Consider the following 10,321-nt stretch of genomic DNA (forward strand, 5'->3'; position numbering starts at 1 on the left):
GCATGAATCTTCTACATTCTTCTAAGTACTAATGTTTTGAAAGTCAAAAGAAAGAAATTAATTTTTTATACTTGAGATTTTTTCTCATAAATTAACCCCCCCAAACATTTACACCCAGCTACGTATGTAAATGTAGAAGACAAGTTTAGGTGAAGGGAGAAATTGTGGAAAATATGCATAACATGGGCATATGTGCCAAAGCACAGATATGAAGGTCAGAGGATAACTTGAGGAAGTTGGTTTTCTCCATGTGGGTCCTGGGGATCAAACTCCGGTCATCAGGCCTGGCGGTAAGCACCTTTACCTGCTGATCCAGGCTACCAGCCTGTATTCTTGTTCTTAAAAAGGAGAAAGGAATGGGAAGATGGCTCAGTAGTAAGAGCACTTGCTGTACAAGCATGAGGACATGAGTTCAAGTCCCTAGCATCCATGTCAAAACACTGGGGGTGGAGTGCATGCTTGTAACCCAAGCATGTAGGGGCAGGAGGCTCAGAGGGGCTTGCTGGCTGTCAGGCTAGCATACATACACCGCACATACCACACAGAAAGAAAGAATGGGAAAAATGGAGAACAATTAACCCGGAAGCAGTTTCTCTACAGGTGCCTCGATTATAGAGGTTCAAGATTTACCTTCTCACAATCTTCTATTTAGTTTCTCTTCACAAATGAATTATTTCTAATAAATAAAAGGAAAGAAAATGTCTTACAATCGTATGTGCATGCAGCTATCAAGGTTGCCAAACTACAGTGTTTAGGATCTATACTGGAAACAGTGACCTCAAGGGGACACATGTGGAGAGGGTGGTGTTTCAAAGCCACGGGGTTTTTCTGTTTTTTATTTTTTAAATTTTATTTATTATTTTTTATTTTATGTGTATGAGTGTTATGCCTGCATGTAGGTAAGTGCACCTGTGTCCTGCAATGCCCGTGAAGGACAGAAGAGGCCTCGGATGCCCTGGAACTGGAGTTACAGACAGTTGTTAGCTGCCATGTGGATGCTGGGATTCGAACCCAGATCTTCTGCAAGAACAGTGTTCTTAACTGCTGAGCCATCTCTCCAGCCCCAGCCACTGGTTTTATGTTCTTTTAAATCTGTGCTGCGTTTGGGACATCGAGGGCGAACTGCTGAACACGAGATCCATTCAAAGTAAAAGTATTTTCTATTTTAAACTTAGGAAAGTAAAGGGCCCATGAGATGGTGAGCCCTGGTGGGTAAAGGTGCTTGCTGTCAAGTGTGATGACCTGAGTTCTCAAAGGTTGTCCTCTGACTTTCACATGTGCAAGGTGGCATGTATGTGTGCATGCACACACATGTGTATACATATTAAATAAATAAATGTAAAGTTTTAAATTTTTTAAAAAATTATTTATAGTTAATGTGTATGAGTGTTTTGCCTGCATGTATGTAAGTGCATCCGTGTCATGCAGAGTCTGAGGGGGTCAGAAGAGGGTGTTGAATTCCCTGGAACTGGAGTTATGGATGGTTGTTAGCCTGGGTCCTCTGCAAGAGCAGCCAGTGCTCTTAACCACTGAGTCATCTCCCCAGTCCATAAATGTAAAATTTAGAAAAAAATTAATAATATTGAACCAGAGTTTCTTTAAAATTTTTAAATATCTAGCCGAGCATGGTGGCACACACCTTTAGTCCCAGCACTGGGCAGGCAGAGGCAGGCTGATCTCCCCATGAGTGCAAGGCCAGCCTGGTCTACACAGTGAGTTCCAGGCCAGCTGGGTCTACAGAGAGACCCTTTCTCAAAAAGACAAATAAATAAATAAATAAATAAATAAATAAATAAATATCTGGCTGGATGTGTTGGTGTCTTTAATCCCAGTACTCAGGAGGCAGAGGCAGTCATATCTCTGTGTATTCAAGGCCAGCATGGTCTACATAACAAGTTCCAGGATAGCCAGGCCTATACAGGGAGACCTTGTCTCAAAAAGAAATCTTAAATCTTGGGGCTGGAGAGCTGGCTTGGCAGTTAAGACTACTGGCTGCTCTTGTAGTGGACCCAGGTTCAGTTCCCAGCACTCACATGGCAGCTCACAATCATCTGTAGTGCCAGTTCCAGGGGATCCAATGGGCCTTCTGGCCTCCAAGGGCACTGCATGACATGGGTGCACTTACATCCATTCAGGCAAAACACTCAGGAACATAAAATAAAAATCAATCAATCAAAAAAAAAAACCAAATCTTTTTAGGGTATTGGGGTTCAAACTTAGGGTTTCACAGATGCCAATTACGTTTTTTATAAAAGATTTATTTTTATTTTAAATTATGTGTATGTGTGTGTGCCTGTGTGTAGGTTTATACATATGTATGTGAACCCTGAAGAGGCCAGAAGAAGCCATTGGCTCCCTTGGATCTGGAGTTACAGAGTTACAGGCAGTTGTGAGCTGCTTGATGTGGGTACCAGGAACTGGACTCAGGTTCTCTCTAGAAGGAGCACACACTTTTATTGGATGAGCATCACCCTGGCCCCCATGTATTTACTTACTCTACCACTGAGCTGCTACTCTACCAACCACTAAGCTATGCTCTCAGCCCCTTGATTATTTTCCTTTTTTTAAAAAAATTGAGTCTTGCTGTGTATTCCAGGTTAGTCTCAAACTCTGAATTCCTGAATTCTTAAACTCCTCCCGAGTGCTGGGATTACAGGTGTGTGCCACCATGCCTGGCCTATTTTTCCTAATTCTTGGAGTTGAAGACTTTTTCTTTCTTTTCACTTACATTTCTAATACATCGTGTAGATAAGGTAACTTTTCCAAATGAAAACCCATTTCTCTCTGACTAGAGAGATGGCTCAGCGGTTAAGATGATGCACCATTCTTGTGGAGGACCTGAGTCTGGTTCCTAACACACATGTTGGTAAAACTGCCTGTAACTACAACTCCTGGGGGTCTGGCACCCTCTTCTGGACTCCAGGCCACCTATTAGATACAAGCACACACACCTATATACGTAGTTAAAACTAAAATACACGAACCAGATGTGATAGTACATTCCTTAAATCCCAGCACTCAGGAGGCCGAGGCAGAGGCAAGTCAGTCTCTGTGAGATTGAGGCCAGCCTGGTCTACATAGTGAGTTCCAGGCCAGCTGGGACTACAGGGAGACCCTGTCTCAAAAAAAAAAAAAAACAATAAAACAAATTAATGGGGCTGGAGAGATGACTCAGTAGTTAAGAGCACTGAGTGCTTTTGCAGAGGACCCGGGTTCGATTCCCAGCACCCACAGGGCAGCTAACAACTGTCCATAACTCCAGTACCAGGGAATCTGATCCCTTCTACTGACCTCTGCAGGTGCACTTAAACACATACAGGCAATACACTCATACACATAAAAATAATAATAGATAAAATATTTTTTTAAAATTAATTAAAATATATCTTTAAAGAAAGAAAGAAAAGAAAACCCGTTTTTCCTTGCATCCTGCTATGCCCCATACTGAACAATCCTTTTCCCTCTGTGGAAAAACCCTTGTCTTGAATTACATTAATAGTTCATCAGTATTGCTGACTTGGCATGGTAATGTTCTACCCTCATCCCCAATCCTGCTTTAAAAAGTTTTAAGCTGAAAGAATAAAGTAATATAATCAAAATGTAATTAAACCCTTTCCTTTTTTATAATTGAAAGTTTAAACAGTCAAGAAGCATAAATAGGTCTGGGAAGATGGCTCGGCAGGTAAAGACACATGCTGCCAAGCCCGCGGACCTGTGTTTCATCTTCTGGACCCACATTGGAAAGAGAGAAACTGACTCCTCAAGGTTGTCCCCTGTACTCCATATTCATGAGGTCATGATACACATGTGGTCATGACATGCATGCATGCTCACTTATACACACATACGTACACAAATAAATAATTGTAATAAAAAATTAAGAAAGAAGCAAAATTATTTTAGTTGGGATTTCCCTCAGGGGAAAAAATGTTTCTACTGGTGTTGACTTTCCCATGATATGAAAATGCAAGCTCTTTAATTATCTATCTATCATCTACCATTTATCTATCTATCTATCTATCTATCTATCTATCTATCTATCTATCTATCTATCATCATCATCTATCTATTTATTTATTTTGAGATAGGGTCTCCCTGTGTGACCCTGGCTGACCTGGAGCTCTCCATCCCCCTGCCTCAATCTCCTGAGTGCTGAGATTACAAGTGTACCTTCACTATATCCTGTGGATTTTGAAATTTTGAGATTAAAGTGTCAGACAACCCAACACAACAACCTTGGGTATCAAGTTTGAAGGCAGCTTTGGCAACAGTTTTGGGCACTGCGTGCCAGAGCTAACACTCCCTGGCTCTGAAGGACAGCTGGCATGCACCCAGTCCCAACAACCCTTCAACAGCCTCCTCTCGGTAGCCTGAAACTGTCTTGGTGGGAGGAGGTTGGCAGATGCTGGTGATTAGGGCTCTCACCCTTGTCAATCGCTAAACAGTTCCTGGCTGATCAGAAATACTAATTCTGAGCAGATGTGCCTGCTGCACATGACTGTCACCTGGAGTCTGTAAAACAAACAAACCTGGCAGATTTAGGCACCACTGCCCAGGGAGGTACATGGCTTAGGAGGAGTCCAGACATAGTTACCATTATCTTTTTTTTTTTTTTTTTTTTTTTTTTTTTTTTTTGTCTTTTGTAGAGAGGGTCTCCCTGTAGCCCTAGCTGGCCTGGAACTCACTATGTAGATCAGGCTGGCCTCGAACTCACAGAGATCCACCTGCCTCTGCCTCCCAATTTCTGGGACTACAGGTGTATGCCACCACGCCCGGCTTACCATTATCTTTTTTTAAATGTAGGTCAATTGTTCTTAAACTTTATCTAGTCTTAGAATCTGGTTAAAATGCAGGCTTCTGGGTTATCCAGAGTTCTTCATTCCATAAGTCTGGGGTGGGGTGGGGGTGAGAGTGATGTTCTTGGCTGTCTACTACAAAGTCTGGGTCACTCTCACATGCATAACACTGTCGTAAAGATCGACTTGTCTGGGGCTTGGGATACAGCTCAGTTAATAGAGTGCATGCACACAGCTCTAGGTTCAATCTCTACTGCCCCATAAAACTGAAATGATGTGTACCCTGTAATCTTGATGTTTAAGGTCATCCTGAAGGTGATAGGAATAGGAGTCACAGGTAGGAAAGAAAGCAACCGACCTCGACAGCCCAGACTAACCTTTATTATAGTCAATGAAGGGTGGTTAGCTGACCGGTGGGAATCACAGCAGCCACCCTGGTCACATAGCAGGGGAGTTTAAGTATGTTTGTATGTGGAAATAGAGTTGTGGGGTTGGGGAGGGGCTTGGGACTTGCATTGCTCCGATAAGGGTCACTTGGCAGAAGGACTTGTTTGCAGAACGGGAAATGCTTTATGGTTGGGGGAGGAATGTTCCAGGACCATATTTTGAACAGGGGCTAACAATGCTCTGATAAAGCCTGTCAGCAGGTGGTGGTTTATAACCAGTCAGGGGATTTTTGTGCAATCTCCTTTTAGAAGCTAGCCTGGGCTACATGAGACACTGCCTCATCTCAAAATAACAACAAGATACACTCATCCCCAAAACACAGCCTTTTCAGTCTATTCTGAGTTTTGTTTGACATTTCTCCTTTTTAAATATTCATTTTTGTTTTTCTTCCTGGATGTGAGGGGTAAAGGGGTGGGAAGTGTGGCTGCTTAGATGATTTCTCTACTTCTAGACCAGTGGTTTCCAAACTAGCTGCACATTTAAATAATCCATGGAGAGATTCTGATCCAGTGGAGATGGATGGCATTGCTATTTTTTTTTTTTAAGCTCCACATTTTATTCTAGAATGTGGCCAGGGCACAGAATCACTGCTTCAGACAGCCTGGTAGTCAAATTTCAAAGTAAGAAATATTTTGGCTTGGATAACGCAGTGTCTAAAAATAACAGCCTTCCTTCCTGAGAGCGTTTTTTTTTTTTAATATTTATTATTATTTTTTTAATTTTATTTTATGTGTATGCATGCATTGCCTGCATGTAATTAAGTGCACCTGTGTCGTGCAATGCCCTTGGAGGACAGAAGAGGCTGTCGGATCCCCTGGAACTGGAGTTTCAGACAGCTGTTAGCTGCCATGTAGGTGCTGGGATTTGAACCCAGGTCTTCTGCAAAAACAGCCAGTGTTCTTAACCGCTGAGCCATCTCTCCAGCCCCTGCCTCCTTTAATTAGTTTATTATGTGATTCAATTCTGGTCAAGGACATAAAAGCAGAATTTAGGTGAGACCTCTTAGAGGTGTCTTTACCAGGGCTTCTGACATGGTAATGTGACTTCTGCCCATTTGCTCTTCCTGCTCCTGAAATGCCCATGGGGTGACTAGACCAGCAGGCATCTTGGACCATGAGGGGTCCCAGCATAGAGGCTAGGGATAGCAGGACAGAAAGAAGAAAACTGGATTCTTTTTTTTTTTTTGGCTTTTTGAGACAGGGTCTTCCTGTAGCCCCAGCTGTCCTGGAACTCACTATGTAGACCAGGCTGGCCTTGAACTCACAGAGATCCACCTGCCTCTGCCTCCCAAGTGCTGGGAATAAAGGCGTGTGCCACCATGCCTGGGGAAAACTGGATTCTTAATGACCACAGACCCACCAGAATAGTCCCAGATGCCTACTTCCTGTGTGTGAGGAAAATAAACTCTTTGTGTTTAATCTCTATTAGTTTGGATTTTCTGGAATATGAGGCTCAACTTAATCTTAACCGACCCTCCTAATAGCCCCTAATAGAGTACCAGGAAAGAAAAACCCTACAAAGAAGGCAGTCCCTTGGTTTACCTGCCTCCTCCTGTCCCCTAACTCCTTTAAGAACCACCCTTCCTGCCTTGACCATGTGACTCCTCCTTTCTAAATAGGAGACCTCACAGAGAGTAGTGCAGTCATCACCTGACCAGTTTGGATCAGTTGAGATTTGACCAGTTAGGTCAGCAGTGGTATTTGACACAGACCATTGTGAAGTAAAATTGGATGTGGGAGGGTGTTGCCTGTGTGTTAAAGCATCTACAAAGCCAAGTGACTGAACTTGGTGATTATGGAGAGTTAAAGTGTTATAGACCAGAATCAAACATCTTTAGCTATTTTTATTCCCTTTGAAAGCCATTCATTACCCACCTGATGTGTGACCCAATATCCTTTTGACCAAAAACCTTTAAACGAAAGCCTCTTGTTCCACCAATCCAAAAGCTAAGAATGTCACCAGATAACATCTGAAGTCCAAACAGTTTTCCTTTCTTGCTGTAACCAACCTACCTGTGCTGTAACCGCCTACCTGTGCTGTACCGGCCTACCTGCGGCCCCCACCACCATTGTATTCAGTACTACCTTTGATTTATGACTGTCCTTGTTCTGTTAATAATACAATCTTATGTAACTGCTTGCAAAATGAAGTGCGGTATTTGGGGTAAACTGAATCTTTTCCCCAGCCACATCACTCATATTTGGCTCCAGAATAAACTATCTCCTACTCCCTTTGAGGTCAGAGGTGTGTTTTTGTGTTGATGACATGAGGGAGAAGGGGGACATTGATGTGATGAACTGAGTCTACAAAGGGAGAGGATGGAGCAGGAATGGAAAGAGAAAAAAGGTGAGCGAGCGACTGAAGCCCAAATGAGCACTGACCCCTGAGTGACAGGCCACGCTGCCTCCTTTCTGGCTCTCCTGTTTGATCCATTCACCTTCCCACACCTCAGCCCGTATCTCCAAGCCCCACCCTAGAGATGTGTCTTCAAGATTTGGTCTCCCACTTCATGTGGCTGCCTTGTGAATAAAATCTTTCATCATTTCAGCTGTATACCATGTAATGAGCAAAACAGGCCTGGTCAGTGACAAAAGTAAACAATGTTGGGGTTGGAGAGATGGCCCAGTGGTTAAGAGCACTGATTGCTCTTGCAGAGGACCTGGGTTCGAGTTTCAGCACCCACATGGCAGCTAACAGCCAACCATAACTCCAGTTCCAGGGGAATTCAACACTCCCTCTGACCTCTGGGGGCACTGGGAGACACAGGTACACTTACATACATGCTTGCAATACATTTACACACATAAAAATAAAAATAACAACACTTGGGAGGCGGAGGCAGGCAGATCTCTATGAGCTCAAGGTCAGCCTGATCTACATAGCAAGCTGGACCACAAGTTCTGTAACAGCTACACAAGATTAAATTGAAGCAAGAAGAGGCTATAGACAATAAAGATTATTAGATAAAGAATATTATAAGGGGGAGGGCTGGAGAGATGGCTCAGCGGTTGAGAATACTGGTTGTTCTTGCAGAAGACCTGGGTTCGAATCCCAGCACCCACATGGAAGCTAACAACTGTCCATAACTCCAGTCCCAGGGGATCCGACAGCCTCTTCTGACCTCCGTGGGCATTGCATGACATGGGTGCACTTACCTACATGCAGGCAATACACGCATACACATAAAATAAAAATAATAAATAAAATTAAAAAAAGAATAAGGAATGCTTCACATTAGAGAAGCACCTTTCTAATGCAGGTGTACATTGCTTGGAGGTAGACTATTAACGATGAGGATGACAGTGGGGGCTGTGCTGCTGTGGAGACATACTTTCTGCATTGTACTTGATGCATATTTCCTCACTTGCTAATTCTGTTTTTCGACTCTTTTGTTTTATTTGAGACAAGGTCTCATATAGCCCAGGCTGGCCTCAAACTCCCAGGGTAGTTGAGAATGACCTTGAATTTCTGATCTTTTTGCCTCTACCTCCTAAATGTTAGGATCATAGGTGTGCCCTATCACAGCTGTTTATGCAGAGATGGGGCTGGAACCTGGGACCTCATGCATGCTAAGCAAGAGTTCTACCAATCAAGCTACAGTTCTTTATTACTTTTTTTTTTTTTTTGGTTTTTTGAGACAGGGTCTCCCTGTAACCACAGCTGGGCTGGAACTCACTATGTAGACCAGGCTGTCCTTGAACTCACAGAGATCCCCCTGCCTCTGCCTCCCAAGTGCTGGGAGTAAAGGTGTGTACCACCGCACCTTATTACATTTTTATTTAGTGTGTGTGAGTATACATGCATGTGCGTGTGGAGGTCAGAGGACAACGTATGGGAGTTGGTTCTCTCCACCAGCTGGGTCTCTGTGACAGAAGTCAGGTCATCAGGCTTGCTTGGCAAAGCACCATTACCCTCTGAGCCATGAGTCCAGCCCATCTACTGTCTGTAAGAGGGTCAGACTCATGAGAAGCTCACAGGCACTCATAGCCGCTCATCCGATTTTTTACTTACAGTTTGGGTTTGGCCAGAACTGGAGGGGGCTCTTTGATGGGTGAAGAAGGCTCGGCGATTTTGGCTGCCTGTCCATTGAACCTCTCAGGGAAGGAATTGGGCCTGGCCTGGCTGGCGTTGGCCACTCCGCCCTCGGAGGACGCTTGGCTTCCTTCGTCATCTTCAGGCAGGTTGAAGTGCACCCGGAGCCCAATCCTGGAGCTGGACCGGGGCTCACTATGGTTCACCAGGACCCCCTCGAGTTTGGGTTTTGGGGGATGTTCTCCAGAAGGAGGCTCTGGGTTGGGTGGGGAAGGCTGTTCTTCAGTCTCGGCCAGGTTAGTGGTGGAGTTGGCTGAGTGAAGGGCCCCGTTATTGCTGAGGTCTTCGTTTCCTGGAAGGACAATCGCAGAACCTGAGCTGGTAGCCTTACCAACGAGACAGTGGAATGGGACAGGTATACAAATGACAAAGTAATCAAAGCAGGTGAGTGCACACACAGGAATGCGCTTGTTAAAAAACAGACTGGGGTGCAAGAGAATGGCGAGGATGTTGGGGGAAAGCTAAACGGAACATCTAAGTGCTCAGCTCCAGACAGCAGCAGTGGAGTGCACGCTTAGTGAATGAAGGGCCCTGGGCTTAAGTCCCAGAACTCCTCCCCTAATATCTAAGCCGGGTGTGTGTGTGCGTGCGTGCATCTGTCTGTCTGTCTGTAGGCCAAGGACAACTTCGGCTGGAATTCCTCAAGCATTATCCACTTTTTTTTTTTTGAGACTGGATTCACTGGCCTGGAACTTGCCAAGTAGGCTAGGCTGACAGGTCAGTGAGCCCCAGGGTCCCTCCTGTCTCCACCTCCCCTACACTGGGGTTACAAGTATATGCCACAACACCTGGCTTCTGTATGTAGGTTTAGGAGCTGGAACTTGGATCCTCAAACTTGTGGGGGTAAGCACTTTACCTACTAGGCTGTCTTCCCAGCCCCTTGAAGTACTCTTTTTTTTTTTTCCCCCTTTGGTCTTTTTGAGAAAGCTGCTCCCTGTAGCCCCAGCTGTCCTGGAACTCACTATGTAGACCAGGCTGGCCTCAAA

At 44.4% G+C, this 10,321-nt stretch overlaps 1 protein-coding gene across 2 annotated transcripts in view; it reads right to left on the reverse strand.

Moving 5' to 3' along the window:
• Positions 1-10,321, reverse strand: part of Mypn (myopalladin) — a 106,112-nt gene that overhangs the window by 24,872 nt on the left and 70,919 nt on the right. For both annotated transcript variants that reach the window (XM_008832655.2, XM_008832654.3), the window contains exon 10: positions 9,255-9,627. In XM_008832655.2, the coding sequence (XP_008830877.1) occupies positions 9,255-9,627 (373 nt within the window). The remainder of the gene's footprint in view (positions 1-9,254; positions 9,628-10,321) is intronic.

The sequence above is a fragment of the Nannospalax galili genome, unplaced genomic scaffold (assembly GCF_000622305.1).
Source record: "Nannospalax galili isolate Female #2095 unplaced genomic scaffold, S.galili_v1.0 scaffold156, whole genome shotgun sequence".
NCBI classification, from domain to species: domain Eukaryota; kingdom Metazoa; phylum Chordata; class Mammalia; order Rodentia; family Spalacidae; genus Nannospalax; species Nannospalax galili.